The 15,839-nt window shown below is 37.4% G+C and overlaps 1 protein-coding gene across 8 annotated transcripts in view; it reads left to right on the top strand.

Moving 5' to 3' along the window:
- The window catches only part of CLEC16A (C-type lectin domain containing 16A), an 87,455-nt gene that overhangs the window by 57,791 nt on the left and 13,825 nt on the right, over positions 1-15,839 (top strand). For 7 of the 8 annotated variants that reach the window (XR_014318539.1, XM_082772565.1, XM_082772562.1 and 4 more), the window contains one exon: positions 13,670-13,810. Coding sequence is in view for 7 of the 8 variants with exons in the window: in XM_082772565.1 (XP_082628691.1) it covers positions 13,670-13,810 (141 nt within the window). In the remaining variant the exon portion in view is untranslated. Of the gene's footprint in view, positions 1-13,669; positions 13,811-14,362; positions 14,437-15,839 lie in introns of those variants that run through there. The other variant, XM_082772568.1, reaches the window with a different exon arrangement.

Raw genomic sequence — 15,839 nt, 5'->3', positions numbered from 1 at the left:
TTTGAATTCGTTCATATTTATCCCTTAATCAGGCCCGGAATTATTTTTACTTTAAGAGAAAAGTTTTATAATTCAGTTAAGGTACAAGCTTCCTTTTTTCGTTTCTTAATGCTACAACTTTCAGTGATGTTTGACTTTTGCAAAGCTCGTATAGTATATGAGAAACGCAACAGCAGTAGAAAGTTGATTTGATTATACTTTGTAAGAAAAAGGTTAAGCTTTCCCTGGTGATGGTGTGTTTGTTTTTTTTTGTGGATTTAAAGGAGAGTTTTTGGCAATAATTTTAGAAAACTAATCATCTCTTTTGAGTAGGACAGTGTTACCTGTCAAAGCTTTGCAGCTAGAGTGATCTAAGAAATTGTCAACATTATTGTTTTAATTCCTCCTGCAAATGGCACTCAGTTTGGAGAATTTTAGTGTAACTAATTGAATTCTCTAAACTTCCCTTCTCAATGATTTTTAAAGTTCTAAGACCACTTATTTCAGTGCTCTCTGGTACATTTTCTGTGTCATATGGCACGTAGTGCTGTACATACACATGTACATGGTCTGTTCTGAAAGTAGTAGGACTCATTTAAAAAAATAAATAAATAAAAATTATTCATGAGAATAGAATAAACGATTAGAATTTTTCAAAGTAGCACCCTTCTGCACCTACACACTGCTGCCAACGAGTTTTCCAGTTTTCGTATGCCTCCAGGAACGCCTGGACCAGAATTCTGTTTAGCTCCCTCGTCACAGCCTCTTGAAGCACCTCTACTGATGCGTGATGCTTCCCCTTGAGTGTCGATTTTATTCTCGGGAATAGAAAAAAGTCTGGTGGGGCCAAGTCGGGGCTGTAGGGGGCCTGAGGCTGCGTTGCCACCTTGTGCTGGGCAAGATACTCCACTACGCGGAACTCTGTGTGGCTCGGCACGTTGTCATGGTGCAGCTGCCAATTGTTGACGATGGCTGGGTGGACACGAGCAATACGTTTTTGCAGTCTTGTGAGGACTTCCACATAAAAAAATGCATTAACTGTTTGTCCAGGTGGTACAAACTCTTTGTGGATGACTCCATGTTGATCAAAAAAGCAAATGAGCATGGACTTTTGCTTGGATTTGCTCATTCTTGCTTTCTTGGGGCATGGGGAAGCAGGGGTGTGCCATTCCGTGCTCTGCCGCTTACTCTCCGGGTCGTATTCAAACACCCACGTCTTGTCATCGGTCACTACATTGTCTAAAAAGTCGGGCTCCTCATTCACATGATGAAGAAGATCCTGGCAGATCACTTTCAGGTTGGCCTTTTGCTCCTCTGACAACACTCACGGCACAAACTTCACACACGCTTTCCTCATGGCTAAGTTTTCTTTCACCATCTCAAAAACTTGGGTTTGAGGAATGCTCAAGTCATCAGCAATCATTCTGATACTCATCCTGCGATCACGGTTCAGTAAATTTTTCACTTGCGACACATTTTTGTTGGTCTTGCTGGTCGAAGGGCGTCCGGAGTCCACTCTTCCACTCTTTCCCTACCTTCTCGGAACAGCTTGTGCCACTGAAAAACACCCGATTTACCCATGGCAACATCACCATAGGCCTCCTTAATCATGTTGTGAGTCTCTTTGCCCATTTTATCAAGCTTTACACAAAATTTGATTGCGTATCGCTGCTCCAGTAAGTGCTCCATGATTCTCCGTGATGAGGCATTTTGACAGGTGTTCACAGTACAAGCGATCTGCTCTCTTCAATGGCCGACAGCCGACTGCCGATTTTTCCCAGCGTTCCCAATATCCCCCTCCACCGATCCTGCGCGCGCAGACCGCCTCTCACCAGCCCGTTCGCCCAGGAAAAAGCCAGTCCTACTACTTTCAGAACAGACCATGTATATATATATATATATAGTGCTGTACTTTTCCAGGGAGCATGCAGTTAGCTCATTGCAGTCAAACTGTGCTCGACGTTGCTTTTTAATTTTTAGGTCTGAAGTTAAAATCTGTTTTTAAAGTTCTTCCTGTTACTTGGGTGGATGTGGGGAGAAATGGTAATAGTTTAAAACTGGGTTTTGTGGAAGTTGGGTGAAAAGTGGCATATAACAGACCATGCCTCAGTGCATCCTTCTTAACACCCTTTATAAATCACGGGTTATGCAATTGCTGTTACTCATCCCTAATGACTGGCCTTAAAAGCTTGGCTGTTATTATGAAAGAAGAACAGAGGCAAAGTCCTTCACTTGATCAATTTTATCATGAAGCCATAGCTATGTATACACTTCAGGGTCTGTTTTAGGTTAATGCCCATGCCAGAATGTTAGAGTGCTTCAGAGACAGCGTAGTTGGCTGGTCACCATCTCATATATTACTTATGTATTCATATGATGCTTTTGAAGCACTCTTCAAGTAAACAATTACATTGTTTTCAAAGAAAAAAAGTAGAATTGGTAGGTCTCCTGTAAACATAGGTCTTATGTTTAAAGTAAATTGATTGTTCTCCGGGCAAACTCAAATATCAGTTTCAAATACAAGTTCTATGCTGATATTTATATGCTCAGTGTGTGGTGAAAGCCTGTATTAACATATCTAAATATTTTTAACAGCTACGGTTGTTTTCCTGCTGTGAACCTGTTTTTCAAAAAACAAATTAAATCCATAGATGTCTCTTTCTATTTTCTCCTTTGTTAATACTGTAAAATATGCTGAAAATATTCAGATTCAAGGCAAAAAGGTTCAAGAAAAAATAGTGTAAATATTAGCCGTTACAAACAAAGTATGACTATCTTTCAGTTTTAAAATCTGGAGGAAGAAAAATGGGCTCCTTTTAAAGCTTTATCCCCCCTTTAAATGAGGAGGGGGGAGGTAGGTGAGAGTTTATGTAAAGTTTGCATTGCTTCCTGAAAATAGTTCTAGGAAAGCTTAAATACCAAGTATTGTTTAAGCAGTGTTTGAGATTGCTTGGATATGGATATACATGTATAGCCGAACTAAAATTTTCTTTACCTATAATTCACTAGAAGCATATTATACACTCTAAAAATGTTCTTCTTTGGCAAGCCCTACAGGTGGGCATAAGATCATAGATTATTTTTTTTTTAATTAATAGGAAGGCATTCTTGACATGTTTATAACCCTTCAGAATTTAATCACTGTATCCATCCACATTAAGGAAACAGATTCTTTTGATCACAGGTGATGAGCATCTGCACTTCTTACTAATTTTATGAATTGCTCAGCACATTTGAATGCTGTATACAAGTTATTTTGGAACTGTGTTATAGGACTGATCAACCCTTCCACGTTTGTCATCAACCACAACCACCACAGGAACATCAGATTTGGGTATTTTACTTCAGTACTAAACTGAAGTTTGGAACATCTGGACTGGATTCTGAATAATTCTAATTTTCTAATGAATGGAAACATTTTAGAAACATTTTATGTCACTATTTAATTTTTTAAATTTTTTCAATTTTTTTCAAAGGGACAGATGTATTGCTTTTTGTTGGTTTGCTGGAAATGTGGTCTATTGCATCAAGGCAAGTGGGTTCATTAGTTATGTTTTAGTGCCTGTTAATATGTCTTGAGATATACAAGGCACCTGCATGGGGCTGGCAGATACCTTACGTGACCTGTGGGATGGAGCCAGCCCCATCTGAAGGAGCAGCAGCAGCCCTTGCTTTCAGCAAAGCGCAGCCAGGTGACAGCAGTAAACAAAACGGAACAAAGGAGTTCAACGTGAGAACTAGTGTGAGATGTTTCAAGTGTCCCATGCAGCAGGATTCTGGGATGTAGTTGCTTTTGTTTCCCATTTTTTAAATTCCTTTGTACTAATAATTCCTTTACGAGAATAATGGGAGCTAACTGTTTATCACCTCAGCTTGTTTTTTTCTGATTAATATTCTGTGAACCATCCCAAGTTTGATATTTAGTTATGGCTGCTGCTTTAAATGACCCAACTCTACTTCCTTTTTTTTCTATCTACTTACGTTGTCTGGTCATCAGATTTGAGGTATGAGCTAAATGCTATTCTTCCTATCATCAGAATGATCTGGAACAAAATCACTTCTGTACAGAGGTATTCAAGCAGAAGTGGCTAATAGGGTAATTTGACAGCACTAAGATTACACAAGATACAGCAAACATGATTTATTTAATACGAATTACTATTCATGTGCAAGGAATTGAAGATACTATTGACACTGAGTTAAATATGCAGGAGTGCTAGTTTTTTTTTTTTTTTTTGATAAACAGGAGTGGAAACAGAATCTTTCCCATTTACAGTTTGGGAAATCTACTATTTACAAGGATTAATTTTAGTAAAAATCAGCACTTTATAATATCTCCCCATATTCTGAGAGAGACTGAGAATTCTGGGCTCTTGTATTACAGTGCTGATGTGCTTTTTGAATTAACTCATTAACTTTTCATCTTAACAGTATGCCATTTGAACTACAGCAGTTATTGCCATTTCTCAGAGTTTGATGGAAGAAATTGTGGCATACTTAACCAATGAGTTCCTTTGTACATTAAGGGACAGCTAAAATAAATGTCTCAGTGAAGTATCACTCGTGGTGAGGATGTTCTGGCAAGGCGTATCAGCTGGGGCAGAGAATCAAGTCCTGATGACTGTTCTAGAAACTAGTTGCTTAAGTACACTGAATTGATGAGAAGGATTGTGAATAAAGCTACAGTCATCATGTATTGTCATTGCATGGCAAAATGGGGAGACTAAGAATGTCATTTTATCATTTTTTTTAATGCTGGTTAAAGTATCGGTGGCTACTGGCAATTGAGCTCCATGTAACCAATTTGTTTTGTATATTTTTTTCCTAATGGAAAAACTTCTTACTGTTAATAGTTATTCTTCAGCTCTATGAGGCTGTAAGTGGATTTCTTAGATTTAAACAATCTCTTCAGACTGAAGTGCATCATTTTTCTGAGGCAGAACAGCACTTTGTAAAGGTGGAGAGTATTGCAATACCAGAAGTATTCTGGTGTTTGGTGTGAAATTTGCTGTTACATAGAACATAGCAAAAGGGTGACTGTTGATACATAGCTTATGAAGGAAACACTGTCTTGTGAAATGTTGTGATTAGGGAAATAAGATCTTCTGCAAGGAACTGGGAAGGTGCATCTTTACAGTAATACCTTAGTCATAAATAGCAAGTTCTGTTGGAGCAGAATCATGACTATCGGAAAGGAAATAGTTGTGTTTGTAACTAAGCTTTATTACAACTGGAAGTCATAAAGTAGTGACAAAGGCACCTCTGGAAGCTCTTGGGTATTGTTTTAATTCCTGTAGCCATGATTAATTCTGCTCACCTTTCTTCTGCAGATTTTTCCTGGAAGAATTTCCTGGTTAGAATATTTGTTCTTGGTCAATGGTTTCCATTTACAGTATTTTGAGTGATTAAGACTTACCTTTCCCTCCCCTCAATTACCTTCTACAAGCATACTTAAAATCCCTCATCAGCAGTTGTATTGTTCTTTTTTAAAAGAAAAAAAAAAAATTGAATATTTTCCCATTAGCAAATTCAGTGATTTCTTGACATGTTTCATCTTAATTTTTTGTAATGGGTGTTCATTTTTGCTGTATCCTTTTCCCATCGTCCTGTGTTGAGATACTTGTACTTGGACATTAGTGTTTTCCTTTCCTGTAATGAACAAAGTAAGGAACTCTTCTATCTCACAAACTGATCATTGGAAGCTTTGTACTTCAAGAACAGGAGTGCTGCAAGAAATAAAACGTTATGTAGCTTATAAAAGAAACAAAATTTGATAAATTTGGACAGATTACAGCAAAATATCCAGAATGCCCTCATGAGATATTGGCAAAACTCAAATTGAAGGCATACTTCCCTCTGATTATTCACCCCTCACACCTAGCTTACTGGTTGGCACATGCCTTTATTTTAAAAAGTGTTCTATATTATATAGCTGAGTATGCTTGTCCTGTTCTAATGATGTAAAATGTTAACATGGGTAGGTGTGCTGCCACCTGAACTCGAGAGCTCACTGACTCTTACTCGCTGTAACGATTTAAATTCTTATGTATGGAATTTTTATGAAGCTTCATCTTATTTGTGTATACCAGCTGAAAGCATTTCCCTCCTGTTTATATTCACATTAAGTGAACTGAATCATGGAAATGCTCTGCAGTTCAGTGCAGAGTTCAAAATGTTGACTTAGAGTGAAGTCTAATACAATAACCACCTGGGTATTGCATACACAGGAAGCTGTTCTTTAGAACAGCGATGAAGAATGCAAGGTTGAAAACTACTATATTTTTGTGAATCCATACGCTTTCTTGATAGTTTTAATTATAGATTTTTACTTATTTATCCACATATTTTATGAGTGATTTTGCTATTTTAACAAATATACTACAATTAATATATTGTCAAAATAATAATAGTATTACCCTAATCAGCTGGACAGCAATATTTAAGTATTTCATTATTCTGGAATTTGAAATCATGATCGGCAGTCCTGACTCCTTATATTTACTATTAATATATCCCTGTATGTTTATATTACAGTGGTGTCATAATGTAAATTCCAGCGTTACAAACTGTTCAAAATCCTGTTTATAAGTAGCTATGGCTAATATATACACACAAAAAAATGCAACGTATATGTGTTTTTTTCTTTGGAGAATTTGAAGATGAATACGTGCAAATACCAAGAAAACTCTCTAAGACAGCCTTATGTGGGAGTCGGTGTAAGCCAAGGAAACACGAAAAAGGGATGTCTATTCTGCCTTGAGTGCTAAAGAAGTGATGAGCATTAACTTGCTATAAAACACAATGGAATGACAGTCATGCTTTATTTTTCACCTTTCCAATTATGCATGATGCTACAGCAAGGGAATAATTCTGAGTAAGGGGTGCTGTGAATCTGGAATTTATATGAAATTATCAGCTAAACTCTTCCAAAATGATTTGAAGAAAGCAAGCAGTGTTTCTAAAATAGTACTAAAATACCAAAGTCTTTTGAACTAACTTGTTTTGCTGCTTGTTTGTCTGCCACAAGATTATTATTAAAATTCTTCCTGAAAGACCACACTGAAACTCAGTAGTTTTTCAAAGTGTCTTTTATGGGAAATGATTGAATGGACACAGGAAGAGAAGGATAACGGCATTGCTGAAAAATCTGTCAAACCTAAACAGAGGTTCTCAGAAACAACTGCTTGCAATTGTTGTATTGTTGATTGCTTTTTCCATTCTGTTCCCTAGTATTATTCAACATTTTTGCTAGTGCAAACTCTAAATGTAAAATCATGATGAATGCCTTAGGATTGGTGCATTTACACATAATTATCCCTTGTATATGAAACTTTTAAATGCTTTTCTGATTCTTAATTTCACTCTGCTGTTGGCAAAGTTTTGTCTTTTTTGTTCCTTTTGTTTCTTGTACCTTATGCAGGGAGCCTCTACACTGTACTTTTCCAGAAACTATTATCTTGATTCTGATCTGACCTCAGAATTACAGCTTTTAGGAAGTAAATTATGTGACATTGAAAATAAAAAGTTAAACATGCATTTGATGCTTGCAAAAACTTGGCAAAAAAAAAAAGTTCTGAAAACAGAGCAGGATTAGAATGCTGCTTTCATAAGCAGCATGGGACTTTTTTCGTTCAGAAATTACCTATGTGGAGATGGGCATGGTGTGCTTACTTAGAGTAAATTTTTCTCTTTTAAATTACTGACGTAAAATAACTGCAACAAATAGGGATCCACCCTACCCAGGATATGCCTCTAGAATCCCAGTTCTTATATAATCATCCATCCTTGGAGGTATTTAAGAGATGTGGGGCATGGCATTAAGGAATGTGATGTAGCAATGGGATTCGAAAGGTTGGGTTGGCGTTTGGACTTGCTGATATTGAAGGTCGTTTCCAACATAAACAATTCTGTGATTTTGTTCTGTGATCTTCTGAAGAGAAATTGATTATCAGCTTGGATAGTTTGATTCCTTCAGTGTTAAAAGTCAGTAAGTTTTTAGACTTCTGTGTAATGACTGTAAATAGTTCTTACGGTGGTCAGAAAAAGCTGCCAATTTCTAGGTAGTGTTTTGGGGCTTGAGCTGGATCTATAGAGTTCAATCACCTGGAAGTGAAATCAGTGACAGTTTCCTCTGAAATGACAGTGTGCTATAAAAATATCTAGCTATTCTTGTCTTAAATCCCTACCAAAAATGGAACTACTTTAGGCTTGACATCTTTCCCTCAGCTCAAAATTGGTAAAATGTAATGAACTGCCATTTCGTGTTGACATAGGTGTAGGACAAAAATAACTGTATTTGTGCTTGCAACTGTGAAAAATTAATATTCATGTAATGCACAAAGATTTAGCACAAGCGAAATCTATTTTGGGATTCCCCCATCTTCAGCAAGAGGGCAGATTTCAATTTCAATTTTCAGCTCAGCTGTCCTGCACAGCAGCCAGTCATGCAAATGTTGTTTGCTATCCCACCAGTTACTTTGGTAACTGGTTGTGGGTTGAGTTTCAGTACTCTCTTAAAATAAATTACAGCAAGAAATGATCTATTTTCATGGTGATCTGCTTACCAGAACAACTGAACCATAGATGGTTCATCAAATGCAACTAAAAGTGTTATATGGGGGCAGGAGAGAAAGGGAGTGGGAAACTCTTAAGCTGGGTGAACTGTCGAAGAAATAATACTTATTTAGGTGTATCTTTATTCATGTCTTCCAAGTGATTCAGTCGTTTCACATTTTTATGGCACTTTAAAAACTTTAAAAAACTATTGAGTTTCAGTGTGGCCTTTGAGGAAGAAGCTTAATAATCTTGTGCAAGCAAAACGAGCAGGGTTATGGGCACTCCAAGTTCTAGGGCCATGCAGATGAGTTTCTTTTGAATGTTTAGCCATTCTGAGTTCTGGTCATTTTACTGAGTGAGGAGAGTGCCCCTGGAAAAAGGTGACCTTGTATTTCATATAGTCATAAACACAGAAGTTTGGAGGCTGACACAAGCTGTTGTCTAGATATATTTTAGGAAAGTTCTGCATCCAGTCCTGTATGATGCAATTTTATGTCCTATTCTACCATGTGCAGTTACTGCAGTTTGAAATAAATATTTACATTTTGACAGCACTAGAGAACATCTTGAGCCTTTATGAGCTTGTTCTTTAGCTTCCCAGGAAATCTGTCTGCCATCGCCTCTTGACTCGCAAGTTGACAAGTTCTTTTGTTAAATGTCACTTCTGTATGGACTGCAAAGAGTCCCTCCTGGATTCTCTTTTATCAAGGGCTGTTATTTTCAGCTATTGGGTCAGAAAACGTCATGTTTTCAGACAGCGTGAGTTACCTGCAGTTGCACAGACTGAAGGAGTCTGTACATATGGTGGCCAAAGAAGTAGTGCTTAAATATTTCCATTCAGGAAACATTTGCATGAAAACACACTAGGACTGTTGCTGTAAGATTGTCTTAGACCTGGTTGTGCATCAAGCAATGGATCTTGCTTTGGACTGGGGGAGTAATAAGGAGGGAAAGGGTTTTTGTAATATTTTTAGCAGTTTGGCCTTTATAGGAAAGAAGAGAACAAAGTTCTGCTTTGTGTTTATAGACGTCCTCTTGCTGTAGGGAATTGTCCAAGTGAAACTCTGTTTGAAGGAGAGGGCTACATTTTTTTTTTTGTTTATCTACATACAATAAGAAACTGCTGTTGTAGAATTTACCATTCCTGCTCTAGTTTAATCTGTTTCTAGTAGCAAGGAACATTATGGCATGAAAACCGGCTGTGCTGTCAGAGGTGGTTTCCTGAGAGTTTGCACTAGATTTACGGGTCTGCAAAGAGGAGCTGAAAAAGCAACCCTGTCATGACAGTTGTTTCATGGGAAGAAGGGAGAGAAATTGTAAGATAATTTGCAAACACATGCTTCGGTTTAAGAATTAAATCCATAAAACATGAGCTCTGTTCTGCAGAACCTTTGCACAAGTAGTCTTGCTGAATCAGGTCAGCTCCTCCTATATAGTTACAGTAGCACTGTCTGCTTTCTCCACTGTGGTGAGGATGGAAACTTCTCCTCCTTTGAAATAAAAACAGGGAAAACCTTTTGTGGATCTGGAATGCATTGCATGGGTGCAATCTTGTACAGCCCCAGGAACGAAACAAAATAAATTGATGTAAGCACTTTTCTACCAAAGGCACTAGTAGCTATTCCAAAAACATTTCTTTCACTTTAACAGATGGCTTTCTGTCTCCCTTGTGATCACAAGCCCATTGATTGTTCCTTGTTTCCCACCCTAACAGCTGTTTCCAAACACAAAGTATTGTGTAAGAAACCCAATGCATGTTTATTTAAAAATGTATATATCAGTGGCTCCAAGTGCCATAGATGTCCTTTGTTTGAGGTAGTTTAATTTGTGGCTAACTTCTTGCACATCATCAGGCGCTACTGTGTATAACCTCAATTTAATTTATCTCAATGGTTGTAGAAGATTGATGGCTTGGTTTCTGGCAGAAGAATAACGCATGGAACTATTTACATTTATGGAAGAATGAGGTGCTTATCAAACTGTTTTTTAACTAAAGTAGATGTCTCCTGGGACAGTGGTTATGTAATTCTTTCAATTGGTGATTATCTTGGTCTTGAGGAATAGTAGCTTAAAAGAAGAGAAAAAGCCTGGTGAAAGTGGCCTTCACCTATCTAGAATGATGATGCAAGGACTACAGCAGCTCAGACAGCATTGTGTTTCTGCACGTGGTTTTGAGTCTAGATCTTGAATCCAAGGATGGGTGGTAGAAGGTAAGCGGTAGGACCACAAAGAAAGTCATATTGCTAACTTAACTAGTATATATCAGCTTTTGTCTGCGTGACTTGCTTTCTCTATCCATTCTGACGTTTTTCCTTGTAATACAGCCTGTCAGTACATGTTGCTATTAAAATCATTTTCCTGATTTGCCATGTCTGTTTCAAAGCTTTCATATGCTTTTTGTAGTTAAAAAAAAAAAAAAAAAAAAAAAAAAAAAAAAAAAAAAAAAACTACTTCTGGCTGCCTCCTGCCCAGAACCAGCGAACTGAAACCCCATACTGAACATTTGCTATAAAGGGTGAAACATCCATCCAGCACTCTGAGAGATTCCCTGTTTAAAAGAAGAATCAAGTATTGTTTGGTGCATTTGATTTTTCTCCTACCTGTCAGATTGTACTTCCCTTTTCAGGGTTCACTATACAGTGAAGATGGCAAGCACTATGTGGTGTTAGGTTAATCCTAGTGTACGTACATGTCGTGGCTACTGTCAGTAATTGAGGGAACTGCCAGTAAAAGGTAAACTTTCTCATTAATGATTTCCACAGGGCAGCGAGGAGGGCTGTAGAAGCAGCTAAGTGTCCTAGGTAGCAAATGACCCATAGCTCATGTTGAAGATATTTCTGTCACTGCAAGAAGCACGTCTGCTTCTGAAGAGCTGTTTATTCATCACTTCAGGTTTTGGTAACAAAAGCTTCCAAATGCTGGGAGGAATGTGTCAGTCAAAGGAAAGCCTTGCTGAACATAAAGGAGTTGCTCTAAGCACATTGTTGTGAGGAAAGTTGCTGAGTGAACCACAAGAGGAGTGTAATCTTCTAAAGAAAGCACGAGATGAACTAAGTATGAGCAGTGCAGTGGTGGTTGTCTTCGCTGGAATTGTGTGGGAAGGGCAGTTCATGAACTCCTCTCTAAAATCATGTTAAAGTTCTAGGAGGTAGTTCCATGGTATTCTAAGTAGATGCTAGACCTTTAAAATCTCGATTCATGTATGTTTTCCTAATACTGATGTGATTCAAGATAATAATTGACTTCTGTAATAGCAAAACTATGAAAACTCTTAACTTAAAGTCAGCTGAAAAATCACATCCAAGGGAAAAATGTGCTCGGAAGAAATGTTGAAACCTGATACGGAATTCTTTTGGAAAAACAAGTGGAAAATGACAGTAATAACCTAAATTGTTACATGCCTTGAAGGAAAAAATCCTGTAATCTCATGTGAAAGGGTTGCAGGTTCTCAGTGATTTTGTTAACCACAGTGTGTTATTTATAGTGATCTGATACATCTTAGTCTGTAAGAAAGCTAGGTTGGGCAATGATCTAGCTCACATTTCACGTTCTATTTTTTAGCTTTGATATAAGCACTTCTTGGACAAAACTTCTCTGTGCTCTTCACAGTTCAGCACTGCAGTCTGTACCATGCAGATTACTTCCTGCTCTGGATTTCTCAGAAATCAGTGGTATTCTGGGGAATTCTTTGTTGTTCTGTTGTGATGATTATTATTATTATTATTATTTTTAGAATTATGAATATTCCTGAAAACTGGCTGTTGCCCACTTAAAAGAGCAGGAGGGAAAATGTTAGATGATACATCATGAGTGTTGGAAAACACCATTGCCTGATCTGATTTAAATCTGAGTTACAGATTGTAGAAGATACTGTAAAAAATAAAAATAAAAAATTGGATGGACAGAGCACGAAGTAAGAGAGCCGAAGATCACACTCCTTTCTTGTTCTACTGTATCTGCTAGCTTTGGCTGCTTCACAATAGCAAAACTATAGTGGGACATATAATACAATGAGTTAATATATGTATACGTGCAGGCCTTTTAATTAGGAACCTATAAAATAGCATTTGCTATGTATTTTCTCGATAAGAGAAGATGTTAGTGTTTAATAACTAAGAATCAGGGAAAATTTCTATTTTCATTGCCCTCTGATTATACTTGATCAGTCAATTTCATGATAGAGTATCAGTATTCATTTACACAGGGAGACAGTGCAGTGTGCTCTGCAGACATAACCAGGTAGACTGTGGAGAGCTAGTTTCGTGCAAGAGGTCAAATTGGATTTTAGTGCAAAAAAACAGGGATCTAAGTGCCTTGCTAGCACTCCTTTCCCAGATGTCAGTGTGCTGCAGGTTCATAATACTTTCTGAAATTGCGTCTTAAGGGGGAAAAGTACACAAATCATCATATCTGAAGAGGGAAGGAGATAAAGTGAGGAAATTAATAAAAATCAAAAGTCAAAAAAGTCAAAAGTCAAAGATTGAATTGGCTGGAGAGAGGGAGTTGTGGAGGAATGAGAAAGGAATGAATGCTAGACTGTTAGGAAAGAAGAGAATGTTACAATGAAAGGATTTGAGCAAATATTAGACTGAAAGACAAAAGAACACTTTTAGAATAAATGCTTTCAGACACTGTATAAATGTTCTGTCTTCAGATTGGAGAAAGTTAGGTTTGTGAGAAGGTGGATGAAATCCAGTACCAGCATTAGACTTGATTATTGAAATTTTGTGAAGCTCCTACTGCAGTAAAAAAGTTGGTGTAGGCTTTGTCTTCAAAGTTTTTGTTCATTTTTAACTAAACGTTTTCCTTATGGTAAGGTGTGTGATCCATGAGTAATATGTTGTATATACCCCAAACTGACTTGCTTTGACTGTGCAAACTGTGTTGTAAAATGTTTTGTATCATTTAACCTGTGTTTCCTTGTTCATTGATCAGCACTTGTAATTAGCGTGTTTTGAGTAAGACACATTCAGATTATCAGGCATCTGAGATGAAGAAGGTACATCCTCTGGGCCACCAGATGGAGTTAACACCACTTTGCAGTATTCTCTCTTTCCATTTCTCAGTTTTTTCATGTAGGTGAACTCTTAGAAGCTAATTACAAACTGGTGAACATCATTGTCCTATCTTGCAGGCTTTGCTGTAGCCCAGTGCATAAATCAGCACAATCCATCACCACTATCATCACCTTCCAGTGGCAGTGGGAGCACGGAGCGCTGTGATTCAGTGACTGCAAGCTCAGCTTCCACTCCTTCTGCTGCACAGAGCCCATCAGGTATTAAATCACAATTTTCAGCGTAGTCACCAAGGGATGTAGAGTATTTTAAATGTTACTGAAAAATTAACTTCCTGTGTTATCAAATTAAATACAGGGTAGGGGTTTGTTTTCAGATCACCTGATCATTTACCTAAACTGGTTAAATTGTGGTGCAATTTTTAATGATCTATTCAGCTTTTTGGAACTCCTTATCCACTGTGTACATCAAGTGTACTTAAATACTGGTGAAATTTATCCTGTTGTCTGATTTGTCTCCCAGCACATATGATTTGAAACAGTTTTTTGTTTAAACAGAAATACTGTTTTTGCATAAACTCATGCTGTTGTTTGTTTGCCCTAATGAATAAGTTCATCTCCACATAAAACATCTTTATGAATTGGGCAACACTGGCTTTCAGTCAGTTGTATAATCATATGCTTATCTGATACTTCTGTTAATTTTTAACAAGAGGCCAAATATGAGACACTTTGAAATAGCTGTAGTTATTTAGGATTCTAACACTACACAGAGAAATGAAATGCCTTCACTCTTTTTTTTTTTTCCTGTAGTGGTTCTGGGGAATCCTGTAATGGTATTTGTTTTTAAATACAAATGGTATGTGACGTAGAGAACCTCCAGCTGGAGGGTAAGCAAGAAGTAAATTCTGAAGGATGCATATTGAAATGCTTTCAGTCTAGAGCTGACCCTACTCTAGCTCTTTTTGGTTATTAAAAATAGATTCGCAAAAACTTCTCAAACAGCCCCTTCACTTTGGCAGTCACTTGCAGTGTTGATCACTCTTTGAAATGGTTGTTATGGTTCCCCCATTAAGATGTACCATTTTGCCTTCATTTGGAAGTTTTATGCTGATAAAGCTTTTTTGCAGTTTTACAGGAAATGATGCAATCTTTGTTAGGCATTTAGTGTTTTGTAGGTCATGAAATGCCTTAGTTTCACTGAACACTGTCAGGAGATCAGTGTACATTTTATGTCTGAAGTGACTATCCTTACAAGAAGTACCACTGGAAAAGGGTAAGCAAAAGCTGCTTATCAAGTTTATGAACAGTTTGTAAAGCATTCCAGCATCCAGTTGTTATAAAACACAATAATTACTGTTATAGACTAACATATAGTGAAAATACTCTTGAAATATGTGCAACTCCAGATTGAAATTCAAGGTATTTTTGTAATGCAATCCATTGAAAACTTTGGAGGGATCTCATTTTATTTTCTCTGCTGGCAAGTGATCAGTTATCCAGACCCTCTGAAGACTAGATACGTGGACGTTACACAGAGAAGTGGTATGATTTATCAGAAGTCTCGATATAGGTTGGCATTAAAGACAGAAAGTACTTGTTTCACTTACACGTTTCACCCTAGCTGTGTAAGAAAGGCACAGCTACTATGTTCTTCGCTGTATTTCAATCCTCTGAAAGGTGTCTGTAATTTTCGAAGAGAAAACTGTGGTAAAGGAAATAAAAATAGTTTTAAAATTCTAGCTGCTGTTGTAAGCAACATGTTAGTTCATAGAATGTAATATGCAGCAAGAGTATATTACATACTTCAGACAGAGGTCTTTAAAGTACATGTAATCTGACTTCTGTGAAGAGCTGAGTAAATTCGTAGTATTCAATTCCTCATCTAGCATATTTTAATTTAAAATAAAAGTTTTGAAATGCCTGGTTCCAGTCTGCACTTTACCAATTCAGTTGCATGAATGGTCCACATTTAGTGTGACCTTCATCATGAAGCATGTTCAAAATGCCACATGTCATTCAGGAAGACAGTCTTTGGTATTATTTTTTTTTGGCACAGGACCTGGGGACATTGATAGATGCTTTAGGAAAACTAGTTGTGATGATACAGTTCTGTGCCATATCACTGTGGGGGTAGGTAGTAACCTTCAGCAAGGTCAGTGGAAATTAATGTGAGAATGTGCTTCAGCTACTTTAATGCCAAGTCAACAACTCTTATTAACCTGATGCAGGGATGAATTTTGAGCTAAGCTCTTGGATTCTTCAAAACTGCTCTGTTCATCTGAACTGA

This window comes from Aythya marila, assembly GCF_965140915.1.
Source record: "Aythya marila genome assembly, chromosome: 15".
Taxonomy (NCBI): Eukaryota; Metazoa; Chordata; class Aves; order Anseriformes; family Anatidae; genus Aythya; species Aythya marila.
Note: the sequence above shows the minus strand (reverse complement) of the source record. Positions and strands in the feature narration are given on the sequence as shown.